This window comes from Microtus ochrogaster, linkage group LG4, assembly GCF_000317375.1.
Source record: "Microtus ochrogaster isolate Prairie Vole_2 linkage group LG4, MicOch1.0, whole genome shotgun sequence".
NCBI classification, from domain to species: Eukaryota; Metazoa; Chordata; class Mammalia; order Rodentia; family Cricetidae; genus Microtus; species Microtus ochrogaster.
Genome location: NC_022030.1, coordinates 40,117,322 through 40,142,059, shown reverse-complemented (window position 1 = coordinate 40,142,059; position 24,738 = coordinate 40,117,322). Strand labels below are relative to the sequence as shown.

The 24,738-nt window shown below is 33.6% G+C and overlaps 1 protein-coding gene across 4 annotated transcripts in view; it reads right to left on the bottom strand.

Annotated features, from left to right (window-relative positions):
- The window catches only part of Erbb4 (erb-b2 receptor tyrosine kinase 4), a 1,055,173-nt gene that overhangs the window by 234,700 nt on the left and 795,735 nt on the right, over positions 1-24,738 (bottom strand). For 2 of the 4 annotated variants that reach the window (XM_026786414.1, XM_026786416.1), the window contains exon 16: positions 20,048-20,092. In XM_026786414.1, the coding sequence (XP_026642215.1) occupies positions 20,048-20,092 (45 nt within the window). Of the gene's footprint in view, positions 1-19,852; positions 19,928-20,047; positions 20,093-24,738 lie in introns of all 4 variants that reach the window. The other 2 variants (XM_026786413.1, XM_026786415.1) reach the window with 1 other exon arrangement.

Here is a 24,738-nt window from a genome sequence, read left to right as displayed (position 1 = left end):
ATCAGGGTTCCCTGACCTGTGGGAAGTCCAAGGACCGCCCACCTCCATCCAGGTTTAGTAAGTTGAGCATCCAAACTTCCTAGGCTCCCACAAAGCCAGTATGTGCAGTAGGATCAAAAATCCATTGCCATTGTTCTTGAGTTCTCAGTAGTCCTCATTGTCCGCTATTTAAGCCCGGTTTTATCCCATGAAAACACCAGAACCCAATGATCTTACAACAGAAGTATTTGAACACCCTATTTCTACTAGTATTTTTAGATTTTAGTTTTAGTTTTAGCTACATGTATGTGTGTGTGTTTGTGTGTGTATGTATCTGTGGAATATAAATATGATTTCAATGCCCATAGAGGTCAAAAAAGTGAGCCAAATGCCCTGGAGTTGGATTGACAGATGGTTCTGTGTTGCTTAATATGATTTTGGTGAATCAAACTCAGGTCCACTGCAGAACTGTGGACTCTTAACCACTCAAACATCACTGCAACCACTGTATCAGGTTGTAACCATTACTGTCATTAATAAATGAATATGATTTATATTCTATTAAATTATAATATAATACATTATATTATTCAGAAATTTAATCAACTAGAATTGAGTCTCTTCTTGTATCCTTTATGAGATCTTTATAATAATTATAATAATATAGACAATGATATGAAGAAGTTTGCAACATGTATCTTCAAAGGTATAGTTTTTTTCCAAAGTTGATCTTGCTATAAGTAAATGCTTTAAATAAAATAAAAACCTGCTTGTTGGCTTTATTAAAACAAAATTCTAAGAATGTATTTGAAATTGCCTACTGAATCAGAGTATAACTTTGGAAATAAGAGAAGTTTCAACAGTTTTTTATTTAAGAAAGCCGTTTAAATATAGTAAAATCTCTATTCAAATAAGAGGAACACCAGATTTAACATCTAGTAGATTATCCTGTGTTTTGTAAGGCACACAGTTCATTTACAATTGTTCAATTATAAATAATCAAATGAATTGAGACTGCAAAAGTCTGTCTTCCTGGTAGGGAAATGATTTTCTTCTGTGAGAAGAAGTCAAATGTTAATTTTGTCTTAAGGAAAACATTTAAATTAAAACAATTTTGATAGTTCACAGATTTTCCATTTTAAATCCCAAGCTGTAAATTTTATGGAATACTATTTTAACTAGGCAAATATGTGCTACATTTGTTAATGCTGTGGAATACTACTTTAGCTATGTGGAGGTGTGTTACATCTGTTTCTGCTGCCTTTGATAATGATGTAAAGATGTGTTGCATTTGTTTGACCTTGCCTGTCTAAGGCACCTGATAAGTCTAATAAAGTGTTGAATAGCCAATAGTTAGGCAAGAGAGTAATAGGCAGGGTAGATGGATGGAGAGAAGAAGTAGGAGAAGATAATGAAGGAAAGGAGAGGGAAATGCCTGGGGCCACAAGTCAGGCAGATGTCAGACAGACAGACAGACAGACAGACAGACAGACAGAAGAAGGTAAGTAGGGCAGAAAGAGAGAAAGAAAGAAAGAAAGAAAGAAAGAAAGAAAGAAAGGAAGAAAGAAAGGTAATAAGCCCCGAAGCAAAATGTAGATGAAGAGAAGGAAGGTAAAGCAGAAGGTAAGTTATAAAGGCTAGCAAGAAATGAGCCTAAACTAAGGTTGTGCACTCATAACTAATAAGAAGTTTCTGTGTCAGGATTTGAAAACTGGTTGGTGATATAAAAGGAAGCCTTGCACATGTAAGTTTTCTAATTAAAAGTTTCTCTTTAAATACATTGCATGATTATCCAACTGTAAGATGTAGATGCTACTATCCCCATTTGAAATATAGGGACTAGCCTCAGGAAAGAGATGTAGATGCTACTATCCCCATTTGAAATATAGGGACTAGCCTCAGGAAAGAGATGTAGATGCTACTATCCCCATTTGAAATATAGGGACTAGCCTCAGGAAAGAGAATGCCAAAAAGATGAAGTGTGCGTATTGCTGCATTCTTCCACACGTTGGAGTCTGTCAAGCCCAATCATTTTTCATTTCACTATCTTCCTTAATATTATAATATAATTTTTTGGAACATAGAATGACATTATTCAGCTTTTATAGCAGAGAAAACAAAATGCACAATATTTATTTAGTGACTCTAATAGAAATATTTATTTTTATATTTAGTAATAGCATAACATTTTAAATCTTCTCCAACTATTATTATCTTTTACTATATAGTCTGAATTCATGAAATTCTTTATGTTCTCAGATATAAAATTTGTACATAACATTATTTTTTGCATCTTCATTTTAATTTCTGTCAGGATTGATGATTTTCTTTAACTTAATAAAAAGCACTTTCTTTAAGAAAGATAAGCACATTTAGTGTGATTGTGAATTCCAGCTATCAAATTAATTGGATTATGAAACACCTCATTATTAGTGAGTTACATCATTATGATGTCTATAAGGTGTTTCCAGAAATTATTAATGAAGGAGGAAGATCTCCCTTAAATCTGGGCTACATTGTCTTGTGGCAGGTTTCCTAGAATGGAAGGAAAAAGGAAGCTAGAAGAACACTGGTATCTTCTTAGTCTATCTAATAGTGAGACATTCTCTTTACAATGCCCTTCCCCCATGTAACCAATACTTCAAACTATGAGCTTAAATAAATCCTTCCTTGCTTAAAATCCCTTTTGAGATGACAGGTTATAGCAAAATGAGGAAAGTGGGTGACAGTACATAGTGCCTGTTGTATCTCCACTTTGTTCAATCTTGACTACAATGGTTCATATTTGAAACAAGAGACCTTGAAACACTAAAAAAGAAACATTGATATCCCTTAGAGATACTTTAAGGGTTACTGCCTAGGGCAAGGAGAGCTACAGTAAGACTATTTTTTTTCCTCTTTCTCAAATTATGCTTATTCTGACCTAGAATTCCACCCGCTCTATAAAAATGACACATTTTTCTTTCTGAACAAATGAAAACGATCTGGGTCAGACTACACAAGGCTGACTTCAGTTGACAGCAGCAGTTTGTATTTGATATGATGTAGGTTTCACAGCATGTCTCTGTCTTACTGGTCAAGATTTGTTGACTACGTTTAAAATATGAAGTAGTACTTCAGCAAAAGCAGAATCTCCCTTTTACTATTCAAGCTTGAATGTTTCTTGACTTTTCTTCACACTGTTGATGGAATTTTCCTTTTCAATATGTATGTATCATATTTCATTCAGTAATTGTGTCACAAAATGTTTTAGCAACAACTTTGCTATTGAGTCTATATGTACTATGCCCTATTCTTACATTTATAAGACTCAGTTTTTGCAAAAAAATTCTAATAGCTTCATGATAGTTACTTCTTTTTCCTGATAGGCAGTATTTAATATCTATCTATGTGGGTATGTTTTTTTCTCAAACTGTTTGAGAAAAAATATAGATTTCTATGTTTATCTTTGAAACAAATGTCCTCATTTTTAGGAAACATACCATGGAATTATATGACCAGTCTATATTCTTCATTTAAAAATATCTACAACATTGAATGGTAACTAGACAAGAAAGAAAATGTGATAGCATCAGGTGACTATTTAATGTTTAGACTTATTTTATCACAGTTAAAACCTATCAAATATGCCTAATGTCAACATTGATAGAGTTTCTAACATTTAGTATTGCACTACCTAGATTATATCTACATATAAGTGTCTACAATTAAAAGCCCAGGCATTATAAACATTTAATTATAAAATATATAAAGCATTCAGTTATATTGTATCCTATTACCTCTCAGCACATGGGCAAGATATTCTGAAGAAACATGATGAGTGAAGCTGTGTCTAAAGTCCTTTGCAGCCTTAGCTGCAATGCCTGTCAATATTGCTCATAATGCTACAGAATTTCTTTGTTCTCCAGCAGATAAAGGGAAAAACACAAACATGGCTTTATGAAGGAATGTGAAAAAAATACATACCTTTGTAGGTCTCATTCTTTGTTTTTCTCTTTACCATTTTTTTTTTTTGCTTTTTCTCAACATTGGCATTTCATCTATATTATAATTTGTCATACTGAGAGATTACATTCCAGGGGTAAATTCTATATACCTTAAGGTATCAAAGTAAAATAGAATAGAGTATATACTCAATGATGATGGGAGTTTAAAGGAACCAAAGATGGCTGAACTCCCAAGCTTGATTAAGTGTGAGACTGGTATCACCATTCACTAATATGTAGAAATCAGCAATGGTACAGAGTTCTTTTAACCCTATGTGCCTGAGTTTCCAAGAGGTATATAAATTTACTTATCATTTTTTTATAAACACCAAGTTTTATGTATAGTTTTATATACTTTTATTTTTAATTTTTAATTTATTACTTTTTGGATGCATTATCCCCCCTCTGGCCATAGGTGTCCTAGAATTTGCTATGTAGATCAGGCTATTCAAGAAGTCACAATGATCATTCTGCCTCTGCCTCCCAAATACTGGGATTATAGGCATGTGCCGCCATGGCTGGTTCCTATACATCTGTATTCAGTTTAAGACCTCAAGTTGTGTTAATTTTATTAGCCACTTCCCCTCTTAAAGAGAGTTAGATAATTTCAATCCAGATGTAAATGTTCTGCTTTTCACCCACGGATGTCCTTGCAAATTTTGAGACAGTAAGCCCATCCATATTTAGGCAAATTTAGTTTAGTGATAATACTAAATGAGAAAGTAAAATATTGAATAAAATCACATAAATTTTCATAATAATTTAGGAATTGCTATAGTAACAATATTAGGTGTCTAATGTAAATGGGAAACATCGATGATTGACTCCCATTTTATTTCCACCTCTATGATCCAGCACATTTTACCATCATAGTTACATGAGTGGTCTCCTCAGCATTACCATATATTTATATATTTCCAGATCAAATTTGTTTTAGATATATATAATTCATTATTTAAATTTCTTCTATATATTTATTGTTAATGAATTTCATGAGGGTAGAGACCATAGTTTTCCTTTTTTATGATGAACCTCTAGCCCTCTTAGTAACATCTCTTAGGACAGTTGACAGAAATTACGACTAAGTGAATCAAGGGTATAGTTTACCTCATTCTGTATTTCTGAAAATTCAATCCTTTGGTATGATGAAAATATTTGGAGCAGTCTTGGAAATAGGAAACTTTATATATTTTTCGAATCAGTATGACTTGATGTGTTCACTTTACTTCCATCCTGTTGATTCTTGAGCCAATTCTGATCACAATTTTAGGCAATGATCCTAAGAATTTTGCCCTGTTATAGACTGCAGATGCATCTCCACTGTCAAATCAATCAGTCCTTCCTTTAAACAATACCTCATCAAATCTGGGAGCATCTCTTCATGTATATGCTCACTTCTTTCTATCTCAAAACATGCTTGTGCTCCATTACATCCCTACTTTAGATGGCCCTCTATTTCTTAGCCATCTTCATACATTTTGAAATATCTTTTCAAATTATTTGCTCTTCAAGAGTAGAAAGGTGCCAGGACTCAATCATTACATGTCTTCTCTTGTCTACTGGTACTCCCTAGATAGGATTTGCTTCCCCTAGAATATAAGCATGCATATTCTTAGCTCAAAAGAAAAAAATTCTATTTTGTAAATTTATGATAATAATGCAGAAATTATGTCATAGATAACTTTATATTGCCTTTTAGGATACCTTGAATTTTTTTTTTAAATAAAAAGCACCAAACAAGGAACTGAAGCCATGTCTCAGAGGCTCAGCGCACTTGTTAAGGACCAGAAATTTGGTTCCCCACATCAACATTCCACATCAGTTCACAGCCACTTGTAACATCAATCTCAGGGCATTGGATGCCCTGTTCTAGCAGCCACTGCAGCCAGACATGTTTGTGGCACGCAGACCTTCACACATGCAAGCATTCATGCACATAAAATAAAAAATGAATTCAAGTACTAAATTAATGATCATAAATTGATATACTTAATTAATTTCTTGATAAATATTTAGTAACTTTTTGTTCAGATTACCTTACAAACACTCATAGACTCTGTAATATTTTGAGAACTTCCTATGTGTTTTTTATTTTAATCAAGTATATAGAGCATATCTGTAATACAAGGATGACAGTAGAGCATTTTAATGGACTACTTTTCTAAACCGAGACTGATATATTTTTCAATATTTTCTTATTTCTGAATTGAAGTATATTCTTCAAGAAGTTTTCAAATTGTTTACAAGATTATTTTGTTTGCTTTTAGCTTACTTCCTAGTCATCTGCTGACCAGAACCTTTCACGTGAGACAGATAAATTCCTAAGTCACTGCATTTTACTGTGACTATGTACAACAAATTACCATGCACCAAAATTAAAGCAAATGTGAGGCATTCTTGGGAAACGAGGAAGGGCTAATGAAGTATTCACTTCTGCCTTAGATGCAGAACTTAGACTGGACTGGCCATCCTTTCTCTAGGAAGATCAAGAAAGCATCAGAGGTTCTAGTCCTAGCTGTACAGAATGCACATCCCTGGCTACAGCTAGCTGGGTCTAGATTTCTCTGGGAGAGAGTAATGCAGTGATAAAAATGGAAGCTTCATGTCTCAGATTTCCTTTCACTTGTAGATAAGATCTTAAGTAAAATAAGATCATGTACAGATTTTCAAATTTTCTATTCCTTTATTGCATTGTAAAAATGACACCTGTCATCTTAAGAGGATTGGGCCATTGAAAGCAAAACATGAAACCAAGGTCCTTCTCCATAGAATGCATGCACAATAACCTATGCATTTCTCTGTTTTATCTTTCAGCCTCTCTTAGTCATTGAGCTAGGAATGATCTGTACCTTCCTTTATTTAACATTTATGGAAAGGAGATGAAGGGCAAGAAATCCTTACACGTTTAAAACTAATACTAAACAGAACTTCGCAAAGCTGCATGCAGTTGAAATGTAGAATCCATTAGGTCACTCTCTGCTTCAAATGATGAGAACATTAAAAAAAAAGAGTAAAATGTTTTTTTACCTTGCACAATTCAAGAAAATATACTCTGGGCATTCAAGAAAGAGAAAACGAAAAAAGCAGAGCTATTTGTAAAGTATTCAGCTTGGCAAAATACGAATATCCAATTATTTCTATTCTGTGGGTCCACAGTAGGTTGGAAGTAACTCAAGGGGGAAATGAAAGGGTTTGGATGTCTCTGTCTCTTCTACTTAGAAACCTCCCACGGAGGACTTGGAGCAAAGACAAATAAACTCTCTTTCACAAATGCTTTTGGTCATTGTACTTCACTTTAAATATTGTTTTCACCATGCAATAGATTGCTCTTTATATTTTTAGGGGAGGTTTGTTATGACTGGATTTACAAAACACATCTTAAAGCATTTAATAAGAATGTTGAGGAATATAACCCCCTCTTAAACTTATATAAACATCTACCCACTAATTAGCACACATTTCTAATTAAGGGGAGCTAATTTTTTTTAAAAAATTGAATGCCTAGAAGATGCAGTTATATCCCAGATGCTCTAAATGCAGATTCACAGCCTCCAGATACTGTAAAAGGAAAAAAGTTGAACCTAAACTAATTCAAACATCATTGAAATAATATAATATCAAGACAACTTTATACTTTGCCTGAAACCATTTCATTTACATGCAAAAGAAATCATAACTACAAAAGAAAAGTCTACATCTACATGAAACATCCTCTTCCCAGCTAGAATATTAATTTTTCAATCTGTTCTTTCTCTACTATTTTTCTATTGTTGAAATTATGTGTTCCATTAACATTCAGCTCTGCATAAACATATAGATGGCTTATGGGCATCCAGAAAAGGATGTTTAAAATCTTTGTTTAGTAAATGGTCATTAAGGAAATAGTCTAAATATAATACAGAGTAAAGTTAGTATTTCCTTTTGAGTTTCATAAATGATATACATCCCCATGCCATTTTCTCAGCCTTCTGATGTTTAAAAAGATTGTATGGCTTTCTGCTTCCATCTGGAACATTATCCAGGCTAGTAATACATCTGAATTTATGCTATTTGGCACTATGCACAATTTTTGTCTTGTAAAGAAAATAGAAAAAAAGAAGAAGAGTGGATGGGTTCTAACTTCACTCTCTGTACTAAGTAACTAAAGAACACTAGAAACTCTTGTGAAGTGCATTTTAAGATCACCGAGTGTATTCATACAAAGATATCTGAAAATAGCCCCAAACAAGCAATACTGAAGAACAGAACTATAAATTTCAGATAGTATGCCAGGGGCATATCTTGAAAAATTTATACAGTTTTGTTTATTATCAAGTTATGTTAGCAAATGACAGTACAGTAATTTAAAAGAGAGAAGAGGTCTATAAAGAGAAATAGAGAAGGGAGACAGAGAAAAAGGGAGAGAGGAAATGATAAAGAGGATAAGGAGAGAGCGAGAGACACAGACAAAGAGACAGACGCATATACAGAGACACAGAATCACACATACAAAGAAAGGAGAAACAGCGAGATAGAAAGAAAGGTTGCCCTCCCAAGAATTCTAGACTTAATGTGTATAAAAAAAAACAGGATCAAGCTTTGTCAATATTCTGTAGATTTTTGTTTTTCCTATAATTTCAAAATGCCATAGAAGTAAGTAAGCCTCATGTCAACTACTGAAATAGACATGATAACAATCTCTGTAAGTATAATTCTTCATTTAGGATACCGAAAATAATAGATCAACATACTTTGATTCAAAAAGAGGGCAAATCAAAGCTCTTGTTTTCATCAATGCTCCTCTTTAACATAATCAACACACTAGTGTGTATCACTGTTTTAAAACAAATCTTAAGTAATAAAAATTGAAGTAATGAAGATTTGGCAGCTCTGTGATATTTTATAGCCAATTTTTGTAAGAGTCAAAGAAAATGGTCCATTAGACAAGCACACAACTTACAGTGTAATTTCTGCAATTTTAATGTGCTTTCCATTTGATTTTTTCACTAATGATTACATTACTTGAATAATAAGATAGGATTAGTCCTATTAGTGTATCCTATATAGTTAAATATATCTTACATATCATCAGCTATATGTGTGTGTGCACATATTACATATTTTCCTATTTGGAGTGGCTAATGTGTGTAAGGATGTATATCCTAAGTGCATACTCATTTATTGGACTGAGCATATATTATTACTATAATTTTCAGTTGCACCAAAGAGAAGAATTACTTCAAAATACAAGGATAAACATATGATTGGGGGGCTTTAATCATTGTGAAGATGAAATCCACCATTTTTTTTCAATTTTAAGTGAGAGGTATATAGAAAACTTGCAAAAACAAGCATTATTGTTAAAATATGAATTTAGTTATCTCAGTACAATCAAAACACCAGTAACTTTTATTTAGGGGGGAATTTCCATTATAATTCATTATATGTGAGAAGTTTTTTTTAAAAAAAAATAGGAAGAGTCCTTTGCAATTTACTGATTTTCTAATATTCTGCACTTGCACAATGATACAATTGCTGATTTCCAGGTGGCTGTACAATTCAGAATAATTATTATACATCAGCATCTTCCAGTTAACTCACAGGTATGGAAATCTGCTCATTTCTCTGAACACATGCAGGGTGCTGCTAGATCCTGATTATATATTTAAGAGCCTTCTAATTTAATGAGTTCAGAATCAGTGATAGCACAAGGTGTTATTTTCCTTGAGAAAGTAAAACAGATGACCTCTGTTTCCAAGACACCATTCTTAAATGTTTTCTTCCTCAATTAACCATATTTATCTCATCTCCTTTGATATACTATATTTTTCATAGTCTCTAATGAACTCCAGATTGTTGTAGATATTAAGATAATACTAATTTTGAGAGACAATAAGCAAAATAGAAGGCTACAAAGGACCCAGTCACTCTCTTTGTAAAACAGTCCTTATATGAGAAGCAGTTTTGTTGAGAGGAAAAAGTGTGTGTTTTGAGTTGGATGTCTAAACTCCAATCCTTATTCTACTACTGTTTTTTCTTTTCATTAAATTATTTTTTTTTTAAATTATCTTTTCTCATTTTAAGTATCAATTCAGATCCCATGACCTCACCTCCTCCTGTTTCCTCTGCCTTCCCCAACCTCATCCTCATCCACTCCTGAGAGACAGTATGGTCTCCCACGGGAAGTCAACAAAGTCTAACACATTACTTTGAGGCAGGACTAAGGCCCTTCCTCCATATGTAGGTTGAGCAAGGTATTCCTCCAAAGAGAATGGGTTCTAAAAAGCCAGTATGAGTTGTAGGGATAAATCCTGGTCTCACTGCCAGTGGCTCCACAATCTACACCAGTCATTCAACTGTGACCCACATTCAGAGGGCCTAGTTTGGTCATGCTGGTTCACCCTCTCCCCTGCTGTCAGGCCAGAGTAGGTGAGCACCCATTAACTCAGAAAAACTATTTAAATGGGTATCCCCACCATGGTCTTGGAGTCCTTTGCTTTTCTTCTAGCTCCTCCCTCTCTTCCACTGGACTTTGGGGAGTTCAGTCCAGTGCTCTTCTGTGGATCTCTGCATTTGCTTCCATCAGTTGCTGGATGAAGGTTCTATGACGACATTTATGAGAGTCATCAATCTGATTACAGGGCAAGTCCAGTTCAGGTACCTTCTCTACAATTGCTTAGGGTCTTAAACGGTGCCATCCTTGTGGATTCCTGAGAATTTCTCTAGTGCCAGGTTTCTTACTAACCCCATAATGGCTCCCTCAATCAAGACATCTCTTTCCTTGCTCTCCCTCTCTGTCCTTTCCCCATCTCGACTAGCCTGTTCCCCAAGTTGTCCTATCCCATCCCTTCTCTTGTTCTCTCATTTATAAAATTGTAGTGATAGTAGGAATAACTATTATTATATACACGACCTGTAAATTAATATTACCTTATTATACCCAAGACATGTTTTGGGAACGATTTTAGAATATACAGGCAAGATCTGTGTTAAATACCAAGAAACTTTTGAAAGAAAAAAAAAAACAGTACAATTCTGGAAAAAAGGTCAGTTTTTTTTCTTCCATTGGTTCTCTTTTCCTCTGGTGTCAAATTTACTGTGGGATTGGGACCTAGGGTTTCAAGTCTAGTATTTGTATCTAGAAGATCAATAAAGATGTAACTTTGAAAATTTTTATTTGTTTATTAAAACACAGAGAATTATTTACTCAACAAGTAAACTTTGTATGGTAAAAGGTCTTGTAATTTTATTTCTACTCTGCTGAAAGTATCTGTAATTATTTTACAAATGATTCAAGCATATGGAGTACAAAATTCTGAGTGCAGAAGAAAGGGCCATAAAATGTCAACGATTACCAGCTCTTAAGAGCCTTGAAGAGGTGGGTTCCTTTCTTTACTCCCATTCTTTATGCTGAGATACCATGAAATCAAACCACTTTGTGCTGGAGTGTGGCTACTAGCTGAGAATAAAATCACTTTGTGGGAATTTCATAGGTAAATCAAACTGTTCCCTGTTAATTAGCTCCTGCTTACATACATAATATGTAAAAATAATTGTATGTTTATAAAAGAATGATTAGTTAGGGAATGTGCTGAGGTAATAAGAAATAAAAGCATGAGGAGAGCAATTTACTCTAATATCTGCACATCATTTGATGTAACCACATCACAGAGGGGGTCCCAGCTAATTAGATCCCTTCAGTTAAATGCGAAATATGAAAAAAATACTTCCTTTGGATTTAATACATTGCATGTCTAATTATATGAGAAAATAACTGAGTACTTTATTACCATGAAGCAGACATAAAGACAAAAATTCTGACCTATGAATAACAAATATTTCTATTTAATTATTGGTTATGGGATACCTAAATTGAGTAATACTTCATGATTAATATTTGTAATAAAATATAATTTTATGAATATATATATATATAAAGTATATATATAAAGTGTAATTCTAACTATGAGCAGTTTTTTATTTTTAATGTTACATATGTGGACCCAAGATATCATATGTTAGTTTTCTTGTAAAATTTTATGAAAGATTGCTTCACAGACACATATATAGGGATATGTAACGGGTCCAGGGAAACAGATGTTTTCTCTTGGATCCATTTGACTCATCCCATCTGTAACCTACTGTAGCTGATGAAGGAAACAGCCTTCTGTGAAAAACTTTCCTCTAGTATTACTATTATGGATAAAACTATTATCCAGACTAAGTCTTAAATTATGGCTTCCTGATGATCAGTCTAGAGCTGTAAATTTCAATATATATGCATATATCACAATTTAAACAGTTTAAATATTTTTAATAACACAATGTACCCCCAAAGTAGTATTTTCACATGGCTAAATTATTAATGCCATTTTTACCACCTATTTTTCATAGCATCCCCTTAGAAGTAGGATGCATCAGAGACAACACAGCTTCTAGATTTTAATTACTTTTGCAGTACTCACTGAGCACATGTGGCAGTGAGCACTCTGTGGGAAAATGCAGGTCACCAACAACCGTAAGGAAGACTTGCAAGTCTGATAAAACCTAATGGAAAAGTTAGATACTTAAACCGAGAAGTAACCTATAGAGTATGCAAAGACAGAGACAAACTTGTCTCCAGGAACTATCAGGAGATCTCAAATGCAGGACATCAGCAGAGGAAGAATTTAATGTCTAGGATTGCAGATTCTGCCACAATGTATACCTTCTGTTATTTGTACAACCAAATACTAGCCCTTGTGTTGATGTGAAAGGAACTCACTGATGAAATATCATTTTCACATCCATCCTATAGGAAGGCAATGTGTGTGGGCTCGAACTAATCACATGGGCATTTGACTCTGAGTTCACAAACAAACACAATCTAAGGTAAGGGTCCATGAACTGGAATTGCATGCAATAAAGCCTAGCCCAACCTTTACTTTGGAAAAGTAGCTTTCACGCTAGCCAAACATTTTCTGTAAATCTGAAATGGTGATGTCTCATAATAATCCATTTGTATTGGGAAAATATATCTCAGAAATATCTTAATAATTTTATCTCCAAGAAAATAGACTTATAATCCCTTAAACTTCAAAGAGCTCTGAACTAAGTGAACCTCAGTAGATTACGAAAGAAATTGCGAATTTTAGCTAAAAAATCAGATGTCATCAGCCCCAGTGACTACCCAGGTATCAGAACCATCCAGGACATGTCTGCACTTTCCCTACAGAATTTTATGTTAAGCTGCTGAGCTGTGGTAATGTACCCAGGAGCAGGATTCTTATAGTTAATTAGGAACTTCTTTAGTCTACCTAATCACAAGTCTTAGTTGTCAATCCTTTACTATCTTAGTTCTTTCATACATAATCCTATTCTGGAGTATTTTAAATTTTATAATAGGTCTAGAAACCACATTATGACAGCAAAGATGTTAATTCACTAGAGTCATTACACTAGCAAAATTTACTTTAGTATCTTTGCTCTTACACAATTTTTCTACTTTTTCTGTACAGATCTGGAGTAATCCTTTACACAAATAAACCTAAATTTAAGAAATGAAGACAAGAGGAGGTTAGAAAATCAAAGACATGCATTACATATATTGCAGTCATTGTAGATAAAACTAAAATCCATCTAATTAATTTTATGTGGGCAATGATAAAATAAGTATATTAATACATGATATAATACATATATTAATAATTTGCCTCAATACTCAGTAGTTTATTAGTAACTGCTTTTTGGCACTTAAATAGGGGCCAGGTATTTATGGTCATTTTTTGATGGTCATTTTTACATATATCCTTTTTTACCTATCAATGCTCATTTTTTTTTACATATTTAAGTCTTAGTCTTCTGAAAAGGTAAGTTATCTTTATTAAGAATGATCTTCATTATCCTGTCACATTTATTATTTTCTACTTCTGTTAAAGTCTATCAAGGCATTGCTGGCTATTATAGAGCTTTTTGTCACTTGATGATAATTTACACTGATCTAACTTGGAATAGTAATTGTCACAAACTAAAAACTGCAGAATATACAAATGGTGATGATAAAGTGATTATTTTCATGTGATTCATAGAATTTAAACAGTCTGGCATATCATGGCAGGACCGTTGAAATCATACACAGTAGTCTCTAAGATTCAGGACTTGATGAATGTTTTCCATTCTTTTGCTTTTGCTCTCTGCAGTTGAGATCAGATCACCAACAAGAGGTGAAGAGGTATTTGTGAGATACAAAGCAGTTTTGGCATCTTTCTGAGTTAGAAATAAATGAGTATAAAATATGACTATTTCTTTACCATAAAAAGATAATTTTGGCTGAGTGAAAGTTGAATATTTTGAATATTTCTTCTACCCATCATAATATTTTGATCCTTAATACTAAACATTTTATCAATTTAATTTAGACTTTCTGCTTTCATCTCAAAGACAATGGCCTAAAGAACCTTTGTTGACTTTCAATAGTGAATGTGGATTAGTTTGTAACATTTTTTATGCTTACTAATCTTGAATACAGCGATATTTCCAGTGTCTTGAAAGCTTTGATACTGTGGTATGAACATTTTGATATCAATATGAAAACCACTTGAGCATCCTGAAGGTGCTTAAATTCTTTTTTTTTTAAGTAGCCTCTTCAGCTACATGAGCAATAGTTAAGAATTAAGCAGAGAAATTTTATGAACCCTTGCTGATTCTGAGACTGTTTTGACATTTCACTGGTTCTGGAAAGCATGGCGTGAATCACAGGAAAGGAAGAGCATTGCACCCTTCCCTTCATCTCTTGGGCTTGCTTATTTGAAAAGAGAATGTAACATACAGAATGCAATGAAATGCAGATAGCCTTCTAATAAAAAAAAAGCTATGCACTTTTATTTATTGTATTTGGGCACCATTAATTACAACTACTGCTCTCAAAGGTCACCATTTATAGGTGATTTGCAGCATGTGATCTGTACATAAATTCTGAACTCGCTTCCTTGGGAGAAAACAAAGAAATTCAAAGTGTCATATGTAAGTGGTACCCGGACTATAATGCCATTTCTTTCATCTCCATCACACACAGGTCAGTTTGACAAAGCATAAACTGTTAGGTGACCTCGTGGGCAAACCTCACTGTACCATAACGGAAAGTGTGACTATGACCATAAAAATTGGAAATGTTTCAAATAGTTCTACACTATAGACTTAGAGAAAATAAATTCAGTTATTGTACTACATATTGCAAAATATATAAAATAAATTAATTAGAACAAAGTGCTAGGCCAGAAGAATAGAGGAGTAGGTAATCTAGTATGTATTTTTATATCTATTTCGATATTTTTATCCAACAAAGTAAAATGAATTTATAGTTAGTTTACATTTTGCTAGCTAACATGGAGAAATTCCTCAACAATAGAGTTAATTATTGTTCTGATTAACACATTCATGCCTAGTGCTATATGACAGTAGGCTATTCCAGTTTTTCATATATATTGACAAAGAATCCAAGATAGAATAAATCTAATATTTTTATATCAAAAGGAATCTATATGAAAGTAGCCTGTGTGCTAGCTAAGACAAATGTCACACACAAAAATAAAGAGTCTTGAAAATCACAATTCTCCATGGTGTTATTGGGAGGAAACCAGAATAATGGAGGTCAAAAATTTGGGAAAAGGTTGCTCAAAGTAAATGTTATATTCAGGCATTAACTAGATTAGAAAATGCGAATGAGAGAAAGAATAGATAATCACTGGTTTCATTTTCCATGTAAGTAGGATATTCTATGATACAAAACAGAGTCTTTAGATCTTTTTTAGCATATCTCACCAGTCTTCCTGGAAGAGACTCCAGCAATGACTTGTAAGGTAAATGGAGTGTGGAAAACCAATTTACAAATTGCAGGTTTCCGGGAAAAAAATGACACTGCTTTGAAAATGAAAGTCAATCAAGATCAGAAACATATTACCTGCTCTCATTTAAATCTCCAGTCCTCTTTTCCCTGCAGGGTTAGGAAACAGAACACAGAAACAAAAACAGTGGGGCAGTGGGGAGTACTACCTATAAATATTTTGAAGAAACAATGTTGGCATGCTCAACGTAATTTTCTGTGACAACAATACAAAACTAAGTATTTGGATGCTGTACCAATTAAAAGGTGGATTAGGAAGCTGAAAATATTCATTTCCCATTGTCTTATTTCTGGTCTTCCCTCTATGAAATATTTGCTTTACTCAATCAAGATGGACATTTCTAAAACTATCAATGTTTCTGAAAGATGGAAAAGGTGCTGAGATCTTAGTGAAGGATAACCTGCTTCATGGATGCACATTCATCTCATCATAGACATGTGGAACCTGAGGGGGAATCTGACTACTCCAAGTTTTCATCCAATGTAAGTCAAATACTCCAAAGAATTAAAAATAAATGTTTTATGGACCTTCTCAACTATCATATGTGTAGCCCCTGACAGGACACATAACTCTGACAACTCAACACAATTGAAAAATACAGTTACATTGTTTCAAAGTTATAAAACAGACACGGAGTAAATACATCTAAAGTTTCAGATAAAAAAATAATTAGCTCTCAGTGTGTGGGTGCACCCCTCGCGGTCCTGAGTTCCTTGCTCGTGCTCTCTCTCCTTCTGCTCCTGATTTGGACCATGAGAGAATGGAGATGTTCTATCGGGAACCCACCAAGGCCAGCTGGCCTGGGTCTGAAAAAGCCTGGGATAAAACCGGACTCGCTGAACATAGCGGACAATGAGGACTATTGAGAACTCAAGATCAATGGCAATGGGTTTTTGATCCTACTGCACGTACTGGCTTTGTGGGAGCCTGGGCAGTTTGGATGCTCAACTTACTAGACCTGGATGGAGGTGAGGGTTCCTTGGACTTCCCACAGGGCAGGGAACCCTGATTGCTCTTTGGACTGATGAGGGAGGGGGACTTAATTGGGGGAGGGGGAGGGAAATGAGAGGCAGTGGCGGGGAAGAGACAGAAATTTTTAATAAGGAAATAAATAAACAAAATAATAATAATTAGCCTGCAAGTTACCAATTACCTATTGAAATCATGGCCCTGGGTGATAATCTGATGTAAAAAGTAAATGATTAATATCTGAAAATTTTTAATATGTTGATTCTGTATTCACTAACTTATTAGATTAAAATACAAATAAGTCAATATATAATACAATTGTTCTGAGATGATGTCAATATTTCAGTCACAGCTACAAGCGTAGTCAGTGACTGTTTAGTTGAGGATGGTATCATGTGTTGTCTCATAGAATTCTCAAACTAATTTTATAATATCATCCAATTCCATGAATAAAAAATAAGATAGGACCCATATTGAAGCCATGTGTTCACACCAAAGAATTTGCTCTTTACCTGGTTAGCAGAGTTACAAGTGACTTCTCTTAGGAATGATGTACGGCATTTTACAGTCATTTACTATTTCTAGCCTTGGGTATCTACTGATGGCACAGATAATTATTTGTATTAGTCTGAAATTATGGATTATCTCATGGAAATCCAGGCATGTTATAAGATTGAAAATTTAATCACTTTGTTTAAATTAGTAACTTATTAAATCTATAACTAGACACATTATGATTTTGAATTGTGTGACATCAGTTAAAATCATTTGCAACTACAAATGAACTGTTACTCTCCATCTATTCCCCATGACCAAGTGTTCTCTCCCTGATTCTCAAGGCAAAGTGACAGAAATAGCCCCCTTTTCTCAAGAAAGCCATCAAGAAGGCATCAGTACTCATTAATACTTTCTGGTGACTTTGAGAGACTTCTCTCTTTCCCCTGAGAAGCAGGTATTCACATTTCTGAGGTCGGAGAATCCTGGTTATACAAAAAAAATAATGATAATGTTATATAGAAAAGTAAAAAAACAAATGAGTGGTTTCTATAGCTAAGCACTGTTACTAAGGAAACATGCAGTTCTTAGAGCAGTTTGGTGACTACATAAATGTTGCCACTGTGCACATGAAACTGTGCCCCTCAGATAACGTAAGGACTTCAAGTCACATGTCTAAAAATAATTAGAGCTTGATTTTAAATCTGAAAATATGATTTCAAGTCAAAATACTTTAACCACCATGTGGTAAAATATTAGATTAAGTTATAAATAAATTCATCTGAATAAATGGAAAATCATTCTCATGATAGTTCAGGGTCCCAGTCAGTGTCTGAAGAAGAAATATTAGTTTATGAACATGATGAGAATCCAAGTTAACTCTTGAAAGACAAAGTTGGACTTGGATTTCTGTCTTAACTCCCACGCATTGCTTCTCTTTCCTCTTCTCTTAGTTTCGTTAAGGCTGTCAAAGTTCTCAGCTGTCTTAAGACAACTACATTAACTAGTTTTACCAGCCCAAGTATCAATGTGCCACTGTTGTATAAGCCATGTTGCTCTAAACACCTAATTTACTTTAGAATTTGTCATCACTACTTATTAACAGACAACACATGAAGATGACACATCAATTATTCAACCACTTTAAAACTTAGAAGCAATTAAAGGCAAATGAATGGAAAAGCTGTGAATGGATTGGATGACATTGATGAATCTTATACATGTAATATTTAGTGAAAGTAGCCAGATGCATAGAAAAAGACTATATTAAGACTGAATAAGATGGAAACACTAGACAAACTGTTTTAGGTGTTAGAATTTAGAATAATGGCAAGCAAGCCCTGATAAAGGCAGCTCCTGAAATCTATTGCTATTGTTATGCTTCTTATCTGATGATTATGTTTTACAAATGCTTCATTGTCATATGATAACAAAAACATTTTATTAAGAGCAACACCTAACCTAAAATTCTCATTGTTTTTAACTTTGCTGTAGTATTTGCAAAATGATCAAATGTATTTTTTTGAAAACTAATAGTATTTCTATATGAAATTGCAAAGCACTACTTTCCTAGTTAAAATGTTTCACAAAATATTTTAAAATCATGTTTATTTATGTATAAACAATAAACCACAGATTTCTATAATTTATAATAAAATCTATAAGGCATGGTTTGTGTCAAGCATATTTTTATTTGTGCAACCAATACCACAATAAAAGTGTAGATTGATTCATCATCTGCAAAAGTCTGTCTTACTATTCCACAGTGAACTTTACCCCTAAAATTCTAGTTTTTGGCAACTCTCACTGAATTTCAGTCCTGTATTTTTATCTTTTCCAGAGTTTGATATAAAGAGGAAATCAAGCAATATGTATTTCTGACAGTCTGGCTTCTTTCATTCTGCGTAGTGAGTTTGAGATCCATCCACTGTGTGTGTAGCATCAATTTCTTCCTTTTTATTACTCAGGCATATTGCAGTGCACAGGTACACCACAATAGGGTAGCCTCGCTTGCTTCCAGTTTTTGTTGTTTATGATTAAAATGACTGCAAATATTTGTGCTCAGAAATTTGTGTAAAAATGAATAATATATTATAATTCCAATATATGGTTTAACATGCACAAAATATTTTTCAAATTTCATTGATTCTATGATAATTTTTCATCTGGAAATATAACAGTTCAAAATAACACAAAATCAAATATTAAATTTAAATTATATAACAAACATTTTATAAGTATCAATTAACATTCTCAAATTTCTCCTTTATGAATTTTTAGTTTTTATATTATATCTAAGATTAAGAATGTTCTTTTGAAGTTATAAGATAATTACTAATTTTTAAGTATATAAAATTTAAAATCAATGCCATTACTACTCAAAACTCTGAAATCCTAATGAATGAAGGTAAAATGAAGAAATGATTTTAAAAGCAAAGCACTTTCCATTCTGTTGTAACTCTCATTTAATGGACTTCAACTATAGTCCAATTGGTTAGTATTTTTGTCTGTGGTAACAAGGAAAGAATTTGAGTGATGAAATGGAAACATGGTTGATGTTACCTAGCATGTTGTGGTAAAGTGGAATGGCCCGTCCATGGGTAGTAAATGCAGTCAGGACTAGTGGGACCGTTACACCTGCAAGCAATTACAGAACAGAAAACATCACTCTCCATCCACAGTGCATGCACACACATGCACCAGTGCTCACGCATGGAGCCTTGGAGGAAGAACATGAGAAGCAAGCACACCAAGTACCTATCCATCAGGCCGATGCAATCTTCAATACTTGAGCCTATGCACCTGCAGAGATTAAAATTTCAAAGAAATACAAGGAAACAGAAATCAGTCATTAAACAAACACAACCAAAAACAGCTGAGATAAATACTAAATGTACCAAATTCTTAATTTTAATATTTGGCAGCTTTTGGAACAGCGTAGTTTTAGAGACTGAGAGAAAAAATATTTCTCGGTGAAAACACAAAAGTAAACTGAAATTATGACTTAATTAAAATTACCTTCTCAGAACAGTGCCAGAAACATGGAGGTAAAAACGGGAATTTTACCTGCTTCTGTGGATAATGCTCATAAACATCAGTCACTTCTGATCTATTTGCATTGTTGATCACTATACACAGCTAGATTAATTACTCGATAGTTCAATGACTATGAATGTTTTCATGTATGTCGTTTCTCTTAAAACACAGTTAAGTTTAAGGAAAATTCAAAATCAATGAACAATTGACTGTTGTATAATAGCCTTACTCTTGGTGTTCATTAAAGATGGATATTGGCAGAAAATATGTTAATATATTTTAATGTAATTCCCATGAATATTTTACATAATCAGATTATTTCCATCCTTGTTTATGAATTTCTTTATTTTTATTATTAAACATGCATTTCTCTATAACTCAAATGAACTGATTGGCCATCACTGCAGTTCATGATTACTTTTAAATAGCAAAAACATGATCTGTACACAGAAACTTTTATTTATTAAGACAAGGTTCCTTTGTTGCTATAGAGTTTGTCCTGGAACTAGCTTATATAGACCATGCTGGCCTCGATTTCAGAGATTCACCCACCTCTGCCTCCCGGGTGCTGGAATTAAGGGCATGGATACTACTGCCCAGCAAAAGAGAAACTTAAAAAAAAAAAGAACTCGCAATATTGAACTCAAACAAAAGCAAATAAAAACCCTGTAGTAAATGAATAAACTCACATATAAGAAGCTGAGAAATCTACGAAGACAAGAAATTGACAAATGTATTTAAATACACAGAATTTTCATATGCAGTCCTTAGTTTTTCATTTTGAGCCGTTATGGAAATGCTTTTTCTATTTTCCAATGTATTTAAGTTGAATTTGTTTCTTATTTTCTCTTCTTCCTTTCAAAGAAACACAGCTTCTGGGGGTCTGAGTACAAGAGCGCCTAATTAGGGTGGGAACAGAGAGTATACATGTTTTTTCAAACTCTGAGGTTTAACAACTGGAAAAGGAGCCTTAGGCACCCAAAGAAGTGGACAGACCATCTGCAGCTTCTGGAACTCACCCGAGATGCTAGTGAGTGCATAGAACATATCTGATAACTTAAGTCATCATCTCTCTGCTCCGTCATATATGCTATAACATTACCACTACGTAGAAAATCAGTTTTCTGTGTTTTTGAGGATCCCCTTTGAGTACCAAAAGTAAATTTCAACCTGAGACAATGTGACAAATTTGCATAAAATGAAGAGATAAGAAACAGCTAAAGAACACATTGTTGACTTAGTTCCACACATTAGATCTAATCAAAACAATTCTTAATTGGAAAATAAACTACTAAAAATCCCTAGAATAGAATTGTATGATTTTCCTTTATTTTGCTCTAGTGAGTTGATTTTCTTTATTGTGTTCCTGTGATATTCCCTTCAAAATAGTATTTTTATGACAGTACTACCATTTTGTAAAATTAACAGTCTACTTCTTACTTCCCAAGAAGAGTCTGAAAAGCTGTAGTTTGTGTGTAATCTTTATAATGACCCTTGAAAGATAAAAACACTAAATAGTAAAATACTTTTTGAGGAGAGAGTGTGAATAATAAAACATCTTCATTCATTCAATGAGCCAATGTATGAGCCTACTAAAGTGCTTGCACTGTTGAAAGAGCTGCAGGAAGAAATGAGATGAATTAGATGCTTTTTAGCTTATTCTCATTAAGCTACTGTTTGAAGATGAGAAATGCATGAATATATATGTATGGTACATTTCCGTATATACAATGTGGAGGAGGAATACCAGAATATTTCGTTTTAGAAGGGCATGGTCACCATTCTGAGAGAGTCATCAATGTGTTGTCTGAAATGTCGAGAGCTGTGGCTGGTGTGACTCTGAGTGTTAGGGGCAAAAGAAGAGCAAAGCAAAGCTCAGGAGCATTCTACACTCTGAACAAAAGTTCCAAGTAGAGAGAGAACACAGTGGCAGGCTCACAGAAAGGAAAAGAGAATGGAAGACTCTTAAGAGCCAGCGTGGTGGGCTTTAAGTTAGCAGATAATAATGGGAAGCTACATGCTGTTTGAAAAAAGCCATGCCTGTCTGTAGATTTTCTATTCAGAGATATGAATGAAAAATGTGGTAAAATACACAATGAGATTGTTCTCAATCACAGGGAACAAAGTTACATAATTTGCCGGAAAATCTGTGCAACAGGAGATCAACTTACGAAACAATTAAGCCAACCTCATAAAAAAATCAATATTGTAATTCTCTCATTTGTGGTTCCTAGATCTTAAACAGCAATATAAAAACTATATAAATATACGTGACGTGAAGGAAGTGAATCTACCTGGGGAACAAAGAGGATTAATAAGATGGGGATGAGGATGGAAGAAGAGGGTAGAAGAATAAGAACAGAGGTGTTCAGTGCACAACATACACTTGTATAAAAAGTTAAAAACATCAGAATTTGAAAGCCTTCCCTAAAAACAAAAAAAAAAGAAAACCATTATATTGCTAGAATTGTGTCTATAATCCCTTTGTCATGTGGAGACTAGTACATAGGAGCCAGCCAGGCTATTATGTAGTGAAGAATAGTAAATTAGGATTAAGAGAACAGAAACATGGGTCAAGAAAAGTCGTTGAGGGTATTATGTAGGATATCTGAGGTTAAAATGTGTTTATATACTGACAGTTAAAGGAACAGGTGAAGACCAAGAAGGATATAGGTCAATGAACGTGAAGCAGCTTTTTCAAAGTATAAATTATCATACATTTAAAGATGCCATTGTATTTTAGGTCCTTCATAGATATTATATATAAGCAGCTAATTGGAACATAAAATTCTTATTGGTTGAACAAGATTAAAAAGTAAGAGAAACATCAAATTTTGAGAAAAAATAGCAAGGGGCCAAAAATAAGATCAGAAATAAAATCATGCAAATATTAATATTCCAGAGCATAGTATTTAGAGAAATTCATAACATTATATATACTCTAAAACCATCTCTTGAATTCAGAATGGTGGGACAAGTTTAACTTATGTTTGCTGATACTGATATGTAAGTGCCTTTTTCCACCCACATGACAAGACATTTTGTGAAAATATCCAATTTTGAAACAAAATTGAAGGATATTTTTAATTTTATCATTATAGAGGCTACAGATTTAGTTCTACAAGCAGATTTTATTTCTATCATTCTATCTATTGTTACTTTTCATTATTTAAACTTGAAAACTAGAAAAAGAAAAATTGATAAAAGAAACTAAGATACTTGTAAAAAATAATAATAACAAAGCTTTAAGATTTTAAAAACATCATTCAATGAAAGGATCATTGCAATCCATATCTACAATGCAAGTTTGGATTAAAATAAAAGGAAATGAAGTAGATATGAATTTATCATAGAAATAAGTGATGTCACTGTAGAAAACTATGTCTGTGGTCATTATGCATTATGTAATAAATTTAGTTTTTGTTTCTTTAACCAAAGATATTGCTTATTATGAATACAAATATTATTGTTGTCCTTTATTTCATTCATTGTTTTCTTGTTCTGTTTTTGGTGTTTGTTTTTGAGAGTGAATGTTATCTGGAGGACTGGCTTGCTTACTTACTCATTATGTAGGTCAGGCTGGCCCCAAAGCTATAGAAATTTTTTTTCCTTTTACCTCCTAGTGATTAAAGGGTACGCCAACATCAGAAAACTTCACTTTTTAATTTTTTTATTACTTTTTGTTCCAACTCATCATTTCAATACACCATAAAAAGGTATTGTTTTGGTATATAAATTCAATAACATAAGTTAGCAATCAATGAATGTTTTAATTCTGAAAATGACTTTTGATTAAAAAAAATAGGTCTCCTAGGTGGGTTTAATTTGTCAACTTGACACACAGACTTTATCATCTGGGAGAAAGTCTTGATGAAGGAATTGCCTAGATAACACTGGCCTGTGGGTATATCAAAAGGGTATTATCTTGATTATTAATTGATGCACATGGACTCATCTCATTATTGGGGTGCCTACCATAGGTGCCTACCATACTCCTGAGCTGTATAAGAATGCTAATTAAGCAATGAGATTCTGACCAATCTGCAAGCAGTCGTCCTCCATTCTTTATGTTTCAAATACCATCTTGAGTTTCTGTTCTTACCTCCCTCAATGATGGACTGTGACCTAGAAGTACAAGCTGAAATAAACTTTTTCCTACTCTTGTTGCTTTTGGTGATGATATTTGGTCAGTAAATGAAAGAAGACAATTTGATTAGCATGCATCCCACAGAAGAAGCTAAAGAATGACTGAAATAAGAACATATTGATAAAAATGTGGCCTCCAGCCAAGGCAAGAAGAGACATTTTTTTCTTTTCCTTCCTTCCTTCCTTCCTTCCTTCCTTCCTTCCTTCCTTCCTTCCTTCCTTCCTTCCTTAGTTTGTTTCTTTCTTTCTTTCTTTCTTTTTCTTCC